This window comes from Nuphar pumila, chromosome 7 (assembly GCF_984573655.1).
Source record: "Nuphar pumila chromosome 7, dmNupPumi1.hap1.1, whole genome shotgun sequence".
Taxonomy (NCBI): domain Eukaryota; kingdom Viridiplantae; phylum Streptophyta; class Magnoliopsida; order Nymphaeales; family Nymphaeaceae; genus Nuphar; species Nuphar pumila.
Window position 1 is genome coordinate 117,914,462 of NC_143255.1, and position 13,213 is coordinate 117,927,674.

Below are 13,213 nucleotides of genomic sequence, written 5' to 3' on the forward strand. Positions count from 1 at the left end.
ATTCTGAGGGTCACTAGGAAATTAATTAGCTCCCTGATTAATACCTATTTCAGTTGACATCTATGCGTGCAGCAAGCTGGAAACTTATATGTATTTAAAAATTTTCATGCATGTGTAATTGCAACTGGTTCCTTCCCAATTTTCCCATACACCTTTCCTCTTCTGTGTATCAAAGTTGCTTTTGTCATGTTAAATGGTCCCACTTGTGCAAGTTTATATGGTGAGCATTTTGCCAAATGACAGACTCTCTCTAATGCAAGCTACTTTTGCAGCTATATTGATGATCCTTTATTTGCACTTCCATTTTTTTTTTAAATGGTGAATGGTTTCATTGATTTATAGGGATTGTCGGGATGCCATTTCTGATATTGCACACGCTTTTTCTTTTTCACAATTGGCAAGGGACCCACCAGATCAGTACTAACTCGTCCCACCCTGTAGTGGTAAATCCTGGGAGAGTGGACCAACTTCACAGTTCTTTTCCATAACTGCTGTGGGTTTGATCCCAGGCATAATCAAACTCGTGACGTCCGGGGCCTCTGGACATACCAGTGCTCACCCTAACTGAGCGACCCTGCAGTTGTGATATTGCTCGTACTTAGTATACAATTAGCAAAATTTTCCTTGGGTTCTCCAGTGACTATGCCTATTCTTGAAACTTACTGGCTCTCATAACATTTAACTGTTCTCTGCAGGCACTTTTTAAGGCCAGATTTGAGCAAGCTCTTGATTCTCAAAAACTAAACATAAAGAAGCTGGAGCAGCAGCTCAGGCATATGGGTGTAAATCCAGAGGATCCTATTGCAATAGCCAGTGTCCAGAGAGTGGCTTCTACATTTTTCCGTGCGATTGATGAAAAACAAGGTACACCATATGTCTTCCATCGCGATAGACAAGATCCATCTGCAGATGAACTTGAGGAGTCGGTTGTATTATCTGAAGATAGTGACCAGGAAGAGCTTGACAAATTTATCGCTGAAATTGAGGATGCAGCAGATCAAGAATGGGCAGCAGAGGAAGCAGCAGAGAAAGAAGAGCTTGGTAGAATAAGGTATTGGAATAAAGAAGACATAGGTGGTAGAATCCGTGCATCTTTGCCAGTGAATAGTGGCAATTCTGATGATGAGACAAATGGTCAGAGACAAGATCAGAAAAGTGCACGTGGGAAAATTCGTAGTCCAGATATTCGCAGATGGAACAGTGATGATGAGGTTGGTGAGATTTCAGGAGGTGAAGAATGGGATTCTGATGATACTGACATGACAGATCAAGATCAAATGGACAGTGATTTGGATTCTGATGATGTTAATGATGAGCTTCCAAACAGGGAACAGAAACGTAACCGGTTCATGCATGATAAAACTTACAGCAGAGCTAACAGAAGCAGAACAAGAGGAATGATGCCAGATGTCTCAGATACTGAAGATGGGAAAGCTGCCCATCATTTGGGAGATGATTGGGAATCTGAAGATGATGAACTTGAATTTGATGAATCCAGAATGGATCGTTTTGATTATTATAGTAGCAACAGCAGTGATGGAAATTATAAGGTAGACAGAAAGCCAGAAAACAAAAGTAAGGATAGTGATTTTGATTCTGATGATGATGACTTATCAGAGCCTACAAACAGGGGACAGAAAAGTAACCAGTTCATGCATGATAAAACTTGCAAGAGAGCTAACAGAAGCCGGACAAGAGGAATGATGCCAGATGATTCAGATACTGAAGATGGGAAAACTGCCCATCATTTAGGGGATGATTGGGAGTCTGAAGGTGATGAACTTGAATTCGATGAAAAGGTAGGCAGGAAACCAATAAACAAAAACAGTGACAACCAGGACAGATATGGCAATCAGGCTCATGAGATCAGGGATAATGATTGATTTTGCTGTAGTTGCAACTGATTGTTGGGATTATTTACCATATTCATCCAGATATTTCTTCAGTCTGTTTCTTCCCTAAAATATTTGATAGCATTATAAGATGCTGGTCTTTGAGCTTAAAAACCAAATGGTGGCAATTTCCTTGGTGATTCAGTGGACTGTCTTTTCATTAGATCCAAAGAGGTATGTATTCTACTTTTACAGTCAAGAAGAGGATGATTTTGTCTTGTTAGGAATTGAATTCGACCTTGTACATGCAAAATTGGTTGCTTTTGGTTTTGACTCGAAAGCAAGCCCCTACTGTCCTGTGAACACTCTGTAGGTTGGACACTTCTATTTGAATTTTCATATAAATGAAATGGTTCACTGCAGAGTTATTGGATTTTCTGTGGAGCATGATGGGCTGCATTTTCATGTTTTTCTTCCCACATAATTACAGATATGCTCCGGACCAGGCTTTTTGGACCATCACCATCCCTACTCTCAGTAGTTTTCACCATATCGTCCCTTGCTAAGCCTGTTGCTAATTACCAAAATTCATTTGTCCTGAATGTCCTGTGCTTCTGTTGGTGTTAATTTCTAATATGCCTGCTTTGTATATGTGGTGCCTTCAAATCAATTCTGTAGCACATTCACTGTAATTCTACTTTGAAAAAGAGTAGCTATAAGAGTGACCAGGGCCAAAACTGTCTTGCTACCTTGGGTGCAAACTCGGCTGGTTTTGGAATTAACAAAGCAGAGGGATATCTTTTTTTTTATGATGACAAGAAACCCTAACGGAGAACCGGGTCACTTAATGGAGGCACTCTCAGCAAGGCAAACTCCAGGTGGGGCTCACACCTGTGCTCCAGTGGGGTTTGATCTGGTGCCTCAGTGGGGTTTGATCTGGTGCCTTCATCTTAATGCCTTGACAACCACTTCACTGGCCACACGGGCAACCCCAATATCTTGACCCACTCACAAGTTTGAGAACTTGACAGCTATCTAATGTCACCAGTAAACTTATGAAAGTTGCCACCAAAATTTCTCATTACAAATTCAGATATACCCTTGATCTTGATCTGACTTTGTGGAAACTTGAGACTTCTGTGGTCCTCATTGAGCTATCAACCAGTGTTGTGAGAGGCGTATGCCTCAGTACCTGAAGCGTACGCCTCAGAGGCGAGGCTCACACTCAAGGTACTGAGGCGTTGCTGTGATGCGCTTAAAGTAAATATAAAAAGTTTCTAACCCAAATCTGGGATTTCTGGGTTAGAAGCAGCCATGTTCACCATAATAATGATGAAATGTTTCACTAGTGCGAGGCGTTGAGTGTGATGCCACATATTTTTACGATATTTTAGATAATACCACGGATACTTGAGAGTCTCATGTTGTCAGAGGCGAAGTGCAGGCTCAACGCCTCGCTTCGCCTCATTGCATTTAACAACCTTGCTACCAACAGAAGGCTCTATACCACCTGGGAGGAAAGGATTGAGAACAGGAAAGAAGTGTCACACTTTTCCAAGCACTGGTCACTATATTGGCGTTGGTCTTTCAAACGCAACAAGGCGGACCGGCCATGCAAAATCTTTCTTGCCAATGGCCAAGCTCCCTGAAGATTTCATCTGTTCGAAATATTTGCACCCAATGAATCTTGAACCAGTTGGCTGCACATGCCGGATGAGAAATTTCAGGTGTATAAGAGGAATTCTCATTGTACTCTTGGTGATATGCGAACATGTGAAACACTTTCTACATGAGAAAGTAGGCCTTTTTTTCTCAGGCGAGAAAGTTCACAACTTTTCAAACATGTCATTCAGCTTCTCAGGCAAAATGACCAGAAAAGGAAAAAAAACATGTAATTTTCACTTGTGATTTTTTTCGCATGATTACCAGTGAAACCTTTCTTCACCCATTGTCCTCAGGAAACTAATCACAACTTTTCTCAGCGGCAATAGTGCCATATTCTGGTCCAAATTACCCCAAATGTGGGATAGGTTGGCGTCTACTCTAACTAACAAGTAGAGGCTAGGCTTCTACTCTAACTAACCAGGGCTCCTTTTAGAAGGATAACTACGACCCTTACAGGCCCTTCAAAGTGGTCAATGCATGGCGCGCACTTCGCTCGTTAGTGTCAAGAGTCAGGACTGCAGAATCAACCAAGCCTTCAGCATGAAACTCAGGCTCACCTCATAAGCTTTGGCTAAAGCTTGCTTGTTTACATAAATGAGCCAAGCCTGAACCTAATCTTACACTCGTTTACTTAAATGAGCCAAGCCCAAGATTTGAGCTCGAACTCATTAAAACTTGTTTAATTTTAAAGTATAAATAAAATTATTTTCTTTTATAAGACACCTAGAAAGGTTGTAGTGCAAAGGTTAGGTCTTTGGCTTCTTACCCGGGAAGTGATGGTTTCTATATAGCTTAGCTGATCCATATTGAGCTTGATCCTGGTTCACCTGAACCAACCCAAGCCCAAATAGTCTAGGTTCAGCGAAAGCTTCGTTCATGCGTGGCTCTAGTTAGGCTATTGATTTATTGGACTTGACTCAGAATTGCTAGCTAGAGTTTGGTTCAACTGCAAGGCAACCAATTTGAATTCGACTACGGGTCCATAGAGTTAAGCACAGAAGTGTTTTTCTCAAACATTATGTAGAACACACGCGTTTACGTGTGTACGTGTGTGCATGCATGCAAATCACGTGCTGGAGGAATAGAGATGTATGGTTCAGGCTCAGATCAGATCTAATCGTATGCAGCCTAATCCGATCCAAAGTTGGATATGGAAATCCCTTGCTAATTACAGACCCAATTAGCTATTTATCCTAATGGATGTAATTTACATGTGATTAATTGGAGTGGGTTGTTGTCCAAACAACCACCAAGCTGAGTTTTAAAGAGTAAAACCTGGTTTTACACCAAAAACCAGGTTTTGGATGTCATCTCATCCAAACGAGACAAAAACTTAAATCAAAACCGCTCCTGTGCTTACTACCAGAAGAAAAAAGAGAGCATTGCATGTGACTTTAAATGAACACTGCTAAATGGATTCATGTTCATTTGAATTCTGATTCAAACACGAATCTTTGATATCTGTAAAAGGGTGTTTGATTGCTTTGGATCTCAGATTCTTGGATCTGAAAATGACTCTCAGATGAGTGACAGAGCCGTGAATCTGAAGGAGCGCCTACGCCTTGGATCTAAAATCCAAGGCAATCAAAGGATCCTAAAACTATGGGTTGTAGACTACAATTTCAATATAAAGGATTTTTTTTAAAATAATTTTACTTATAGGGAAAGAAAAAATGGTTCAAGCGGTTTCATCCATAGTCACAAATACCGCCACTTTTTGAAAATCTTGCAATAAAATGTGATATTTTCAAAATATTGTCTGTTTTTGAAAATATCCTGTTTTTATCTACAATGCTATTAAGGCAATAATTATAATGTTTAATGGTTTTTTATAATTTCATATATTTTTTTATATATTCTTAAATTTTAAATATACAAATATTTTTCTAAGAAAAAATATATATTTTATTTATTGTGAGATTTTCCTTCGCCAAGAAAGTCCCAATAATGAGATTTGTGACTGGACAACAATCAGCTTGGTAGGTCTGCAGGCCGGCCCACCATGGGCCAGGCTTGGGCCTTCATTTAGACTCAACCCCAGTCCAAAGTAGGCGGACATGGGTTGGCCCAGACCAAACACACACACACACACACACACACACACACACACACACATATATATATATATATATATATATATATATATATGAGAACTGAACATATTAGGCCTCATTTCTCTTTCTGCCCCAAAGGTTTTAAGTGTTTTATGATAGATCTGAACCATTAGATGTGTTTAACATGCTCTATTTAGTGGAATCGATTCTTGGGTCATGTTTTTGAGACAAAAAACATACTTTTATGAGCCGAGAAAAACTAAAAACTTCATAGCCATTGATTTTGGATCACCAGAAAAGCCTGTATACAGGTCAGATTCCAGCGATCCGGTTCCACTAAACAAAACCTATAGACCACGTCTACTGCGTTAGATGTGAGAAAAGATACTTAAAACTATATTTTTTCAAATATGAGCATTTTCAACACTTTTTTTGCTAATCCATCCATGTGGATGTGCTTAGCATGGTGAATTTGCTAAGAATCAACTATTGGATCATGTATTTTTTATGAAAATATGCCATTTTTGAATGCTTGAGTATTTATGAAGATTATGAGCCATTGATTTTAAAGCCTTAAAAAATCTCATTTATGCATCAAAATCAAATGATTCAAGAGCCGGTTCTTATTAAACCAAACATGTAGATCACATCGGTACAGTTAGATTTAAGAGAAAAGAACAAAAAAATCCATGAAAATTGTGGTTCACACATTGGTTCTCATAGAGAGAGAGCATATAGGCCCCATTTCTTGTTCTGCCCCACAGGTTTTAAGTGTTTTATGATAGATCTGAACTGTTAGATGTGTTTAACATGCTCGATTTAATGATAATCGGCTCTTGAATCATGTTTTTTCGATGAAAAAATATATTTTTATGAGCCAAAAAAAATTGGTACCTTCACAACCATTGATTTTGGATCACTGAAAAAATCTGTATACAGGTCAGTTTCCAGTGATTCAAAATCCAGTTCCCACTAAAAAAAACCTATAGATCACATCTAGAGTGTTAGACGTGAAAAAAATTACTTAAAATATGATTTCTAAAGCGGCCTAGCGAGACCTAACGAAAAAGGGGCCTAAGGAATACACATATATATATAGCATTTGTTCTGCCCCTGTTTGCCCCCTTCAAAAAGTGTAGTTTTTGGTATTTTTCTCACATCTAACACCGTAGATGCGATCTATATGTTTTATTTTAGTGAGAAGCAACTTTTAGATCACTGGAATCTGAACTGTATATAGGATTTTCTGGTGATCCAAAATCAATGGCTATGTAGGCATCAAATTTTCTTGGCTCATAAAAATACATTTTTCCGCCGAAAAAACATGATTCAAGAGTCGGTTCCCACTAAATTAAGCATACTAAACACATCCAATGATTCAGATCTTTCATAAAACACTTCAAACTATGGGGCGGAACGAGAAAAGAGGGCCTAATATGTTCAGTTCTCTCTCTCTCTCTCTCTCTCTCTCTATATATATATATATATATATATAACCCTTCAAAAATTATAATTTTAGGTGTTATTTGAACTGTTAGTTGTGTTTGCCATTGTTTTATTCAATAAAAAAACAAGTTTTTCATTAAACATCTTTATGCTCAAATATGTATTTTAAAGAGGTAAAAAAAAATTCAATTGTTGATATTGTACTAAAATTTGTTAATAAAATATTCACATTTTTACAACAAACCAATTTGAAATAAAGCATGCTTCTTAACAAGTAAGCAACGATAAACACATCTAAGGATTCAAATCTATTACAAAACACCTAAAATTATGATTTTTTGAAGGTCCTAACAGCAACCTAATGAAAAAGGAGTCAGCATAATCCCCCCTCCCCACACACACATATGTTCTCCATCTCAGCCCAGCCCAGCCCAATTATGCATGTGGGTAATTAAGCTGCAGGCCAGACACTCAGCATGCCAACTCAAACTGGGCTGGACTTGACCGGGCCCAGCCCAGTTCATAAGCAGGCTGGGCCATGCCATGCCGGCCGGTTGCCCACCCTTAGTTTGGTGCAGTAAAGATGAAACCATATGGCACTGAAAACAGGAAGCAGATGAGGTCATGCTGAACATGAGCTTTTTGGTTCATGCCAACATCGTGGCCGTCCGTTTTGTATTTTGAAAAGTAAAAAACTCAACGGAACAGTTATAGTGATGAACTGAAGTTCCACCACAGCCTCTGAAAAATTGTTCAAAAAAGTAGGTCACCATACTTATACTGTGTGGTCCTCTACTTTACCCCTTTTTTCTCCCTCTCAACCTCCACTACCCCATAAAAAAATCAACTTTTTTTTGAAAGGCTTCCATGCAGAATGGGTCAATTTGGATCCATCTGCCTAACTTTTAAGCCGATTAAATCAAGAAAAATTTACAAAAACATGCTTAAATTTTTCTCTATTTATAAACACAGCCTAACTTTTAAAATATTATAAATACATGCCTAATATTTAACAAGTTAACAGGGCAATTCTCAAAAGTTAGGCATGCATTTGTAATATTTCAAAAGTCAGGTGTGTGTTTGTAATTAAACCAATTAAACATATTTTTGTAAATTTTTAAATCAATGTCATAAATCTCTTTTCCAGGAAAATCTTGGTGAGCGAAAGATCTTGCAATATTTTTGAACCTTTTAGCTTTTTGCAAAATGATCATTTTATTCAAAAATGTTAAATATGTATTTGATCTTAAAAAAATATAAATTATGCATAAAATATTGCAAAAAATGCTTTTATCAGTCTCAAGAGATTTGAACCTAGACCACCTGCCTAATGGTCTAGGCCCCATCCCACTACACCAAACCCCTTGGGGCTGGCACTTCTCATGCGTGTTTTGTTCAACTTTTTTCTTTCAAGAAAAAGTCTCTTAGCACACTTGGGCTGTACAAAAAGGCACTACACGACTTTTTGGAGACATGAGGCAGGGCATGAAAAGATGAAAGAAAAAAAAGGAGCAAGTGAATGATGTCATCCCTTTCCTTTTTTTTCTTCACCGAAATAAAGAAAGGTTGAAAATGAACATAATATAATAGTCTGTCATTTTTTTTTAAAATAAAATATTATTAAATAATTTAGTTAACCAAGTTATTTCAATATTACCTATTGATATCCAAAATTCAATAGGTATAGAGTGCTTTGTTCTTCTTTATAGCCCTTTTCACTTCCTCCTCATGAATTATATCCACCGTTCCTGGTTAAAATCTCCATCTTGCTTTACCTCATTATTTTATTCTTCATTTAATAGGTGAGAGATATATTTTTCATCATTTTTTTAATTTGATCATCCTTAATATACTTTACTTTGCTTAAGTCTTTTGTTTTTCTCTCTCAACTTTTAGCTAGCTTATATTTATCTCTTTCACCCTCTTTTAGATCAAACTTAGTATATATATATATATATATATATATATATATATATATATATATATATATATATATATATATATATATGTTGTCATAGGCACTATATTTCACCTTACTTGTGATTTATTACTTTGCAGTTTTTTATATATTTTTAGCTTTTTTCACCTCATAAGAAAATAATCAATTTGTGTCGAGTGGATGTATATATATATATATATTAAACTAGGGAGGGATTGGTGTGTAGATGGGCTCTACAAAGGCTTTCCAATATGACCTATGCTGCTTCCCACAAGAATGGCTGCTGCTTTCGTTCTTCCTTTAGGAAACCCTATAATTCTCAAATCCACTTAGAAACCCAAAGGTAAAGGAGGAAGAGTGTGCTTGAAAAAGGGGTTCACCATGCTAGAGAGATTGTCGAACAATGGATGGTCAAATGCAGGGGCCACTAGCGGCAGCCGCAACAAGCCAGAGAGTTGCGGCTCTGACTCGGCCTAAGCACTGACCATATATAGCAACTTTTGTACAATATATTCATATTTACTAGTATACTATTTGGAAACATGTTGAAAGACATAATAGAGGTTTGACTTTAATATAGTGAGTTTACGCTAGTTACTGTTACGATCATAAAAAATATTGTGCTCACCTAGTACATAGACATACGATACCAATATATAACACACTGGTTGTCTAAGAGCATTGTTTCTCAATAGGAATATCTCAAATACTACTAACGAGTGTGGTTATTAACCATTGTCTCTTAATCGGGCTATCCACTCCCACACATATGAAATGGTTTAACTAGCAAAAATATAATGTCAGGTTTACTGCAAGCATGTGTGCCACATGCTTCATGATCTCTATTGGGTCCTCAGGTGATTTACCCATAATGGTATCATGAGCAGGTCTATCTTTTGAAGGTCTTATCTTCAAAAAAGCCTACTAAAAAAAAAAAGATATATTGTATTCAAAGTTTTGAGGATTTCTATGTCCAAAAATGATACTACTTATATAAGTGTCTAGATGAGCTCATCCTGCAACCCAAAACTGATAAAACCATGATAATATCTTGCATAAGTCATAATAGAATGCAATACCAAAACAACAGTTCATGAACATAATCATAGTCATATTTGAATATTCATAAATTTCATCAAAAGTTATGCAAAACCATAAAAATTTCTAACATTTTTTCTACGATAGTTTAATTCATTAATAGAACCATTTCTAAAGTCACTAACAATGTGACGGTTGAAAAAGAAAATGGACTACAAGTTTTTTAAAATATTTGGTTGTTTGTGTTATCCATGCCTCAGAGATTATCGATCACACAAACTTGATTTTAAGTCATAAAAGTAAGTTTTTCTCGAATATTCTCTCAAGCATCATGGCTACCATTGCATGAGTTTTAAAATGGGATGGGTGTTCATTTCCATAAATGTAGTTTTGGATCAAATATATTTCCGTGTGAAGACCGTAATGATAAAGTTGCCAAAGTTAGGAACTTAATTCTCTCAAGACACTACTATCATTTATGTTCCCATGACACTGAGTCAACCGCCTAGTCGGTAAATGAGAGTTTTATTTTGGAGAGAGATGATTAAATGACCCTCACATGTCCTCATCATCTACATCTTCTAAGGGAAGTAGATTTGATCTATTAGTCAGTCGGCCGGCCCAAACAAAGAGTCACCAAATCAACCTAAGTTCAAATCCTCCTGGTAGAACACATCATACGGTGACAAGTGTCTAAGATTAAACCTTGAAGTCAAGGATTTTTCAAGCCACTAAATATCCTATACTTATGGCCCTGCTGGTAGAACACATCAGACGGTGACAAGTGTCCAAGATGAAACCTTGAAGTCAAGGGTTTTTCAAGCCACTAAATATCCTATACTTATGATAGGCCCTGCTTGTCACTCCGCTTCAGGACAATGTGTCTCAGCTTCATGACAATGTGTCTATTTCCTTCAAAGAGGCCTATCATAACCCAAACAGGAAGAATGCTATGGAAAAATAATATACCCATTAAGGGTTTTAGTCAATAAAAAAGGTGTTAACTATTTTGAAAACCTTCAACCCAATTATTAAACTTACAACCATAAGGTTGGTTTTGTCTCTTGTTGTCACTATTAAGGACTTGGGTCCCTTACACTTCTTCTTGGGCATAAAGTCTCAGGGTTTGATTTTGTCCCAACTGAAATATATTCTCTAACACGGGTTGGTATGGTTTAAGCCAAACCAGTATCCACTCCCATGACTATTACTCCTACCCTATTTGCTGAATGTGGCCCTGCCTTTGAAAATCCTATACTTAGAGGCACTTTTTTTTTTGAAAGGTAAGCTGGGGTTAGGCAGACCAACTATACCATTGGGATTTGAACTTGCAACGTCTCAAGACAAGGTGATGTCACTACAAGAAAATCGTGGATTAGCGACGACCTCTATCCATCGCTAATCCATCGCTAAACTGTTTAGCGACGGCTTAGCGACGGATTAGCGATGGATAGAGGCCATCGCGAATTTTTGCTCGCTAATTAGCGGAAAAAATTATTTGTCGTTAATTCCGTTGCTAATTTGCGACAGATTAACGACGGACATTATCCGTCGCTAATCTATCGCTAAATTTTAAAAAAAAAATAAAAAAAAATTGATCCTTGTCGGGTGGTATTCCGGCAGCACTAAGCCGGACTTATACTGCACCCGACAAGCATTGCATGCACAGAACGATCGCTCTGCCTCATCGCGAACCGGCGTCGCCGTCCTCCATGAACCAGTGATCTTCGGCGTCGCCGTCCTCCATGAACTGGCACCATCATCTTCCGTGAACCGGCGTCGCCGTCATCCTCCATGGACCAATGTCATCGTCCTCCGTGAACCGACGCCGACGTCCTCCAGCGATCGCCGACCGTCCTCCGCCATCACCGTCCTCCGTGAACTGACGTTGTTGTCCTCCGTGAACCGGCACCGACATCATCCAGCGATTGCCGACCGTCCTTCGACGTCGCTGTCCTCCGGCGTTGTCGTCCTCCATGAACCGGCGCCGACGTCCTCCAGCGATCGCCGACTGTCCTCCGGCGTCGCCGTCCTCCACTCTCATGTACATGCTCTCCAACGCACTCTCCGACGTCGCTCGGTTTAAATCCAGCGCGATCGGTTTAAATTTCGAACGGGGAGAAAGGGAAAATTTCGCGCTCGGTTTAAATCGAAAATTAGCGATAGATTAGCGACGGAAAAATTTCCTCGCTAAAATGTTTTTCTTGTATTGAGAATTAGCGACGAAATAATTGTTATCGTTAATTCGTCGCTAATTAGCGATGAAACAACTTTCATCGCTAATCCGTCGCTACTTAGCGACAGATTCATTAAGAAAGCTTTCTCTAGCTAATCTGTCGCTAATTTGCGACAGAAAAAATCCGTCGCAAATTTTCGTCGCTAATTAACATTTTTCTTGTAGTGTGTCTACTAGTTGCTCCTACCAGACAAGCGGAGGCCCTTTGGTGTAGCAGTGGCACTTTAATTAGTATTCCACCATGACTAGACATGATATATCATTTGCAATTAATTTAATATGCATGCCCCTACTGAGAGTTCTTTACACAAAGTGTTGTTTATTTTTTTTTCCTTGTCATAATAGACATTTTGTCAATATTTTCCATGAAAAGAGTTTTTACATTCAACCTAACCATGGTTGCTTCACTTCTCTCCCCATGTGTCCATTTATTTGCCCCACTTGATAGTACGGAAGGACTAATGACTTCTTGGGACCATTTGGAATGCATAATGTATTCACTGGAAAAGCTTTCCCTGTCAATATTTGGGATCCATTCTATCATGTTTTCACTGTATGATTAGTATTAAGGAACTTAACCAAGTGAAGTTTCATACTTCACTGTGAAGAAGAAAAACAAAGAATTGTGGTTTCCACATACTGTTCAACTTGTATTGGTGGTCGAAATGACATGCATAGTGGCGCACAATGGACCGGGTGAGCCCAGGCTCGGCTCGTTTAGGCTTACCTGATGGAGTAAATGATAGGAACGCGATGCCCAGGCTCGGCCATCAAACGAGCCAAGCTTGGTTGAGGAAGTGACCTCAATTAAGCTCGTTAAGTTTGATTAAGCACTGTATACATGTATATATATGGGATTTAGTTTCATAAATGTCAAAAAAACAGTAAACCCTAATAGGGTAGGGCATTTTCCCTTCACAAATTAGATCCAGTGTCCCAAATAGGGGTACGTGGATCCCCCCTCCTCTTAAAAGGCATAACACTTATATAAGTGTTCTGCCCC

The 13,213-nt window shown here is 38.4% G+C and overlaps 1 protein-coding gene across 1 annotated transcript; it reads left to right on the forward strand.

Moving 5' to 3' along the window:
• The first annotated feature begins 353 nt into the window (after positions 1-353).
• Positions 354-1,883, forward strand: LOC149833133 (uncharacterized). The gene is made up of 2 exons (XM_090013371.1): positions 354-443; positions 696-1,883. The coding sequence occupies exons 1-2, from the start codon at positions 354-356 to the stop codon at positions 1,881-1,883; spliced, it is 1,278 nt and encodes a 425-aa protein (XP_089869497.1).
• The last annotated feature ends 11,330 nt before the right edge of the window (positions 1,884-13,213 follow it).

Excerpts from the sequence above, each read along its gene's own strand:
- LOC149833133 (XM_090013371.1), top strand. The coding sequence starts at position 354 with ATGCCATTTCTGATATTGCACACGCTTTTTCTTTTTCACAATTGGCAA. Across the intron at positions 444-695 it reads ACTCGTCCCACCCTGTAGTG|GCACTTTTTAAGGCCAGATT; the intron begins GTAAATCCTGGG and ends TGTTCTCTGCAG.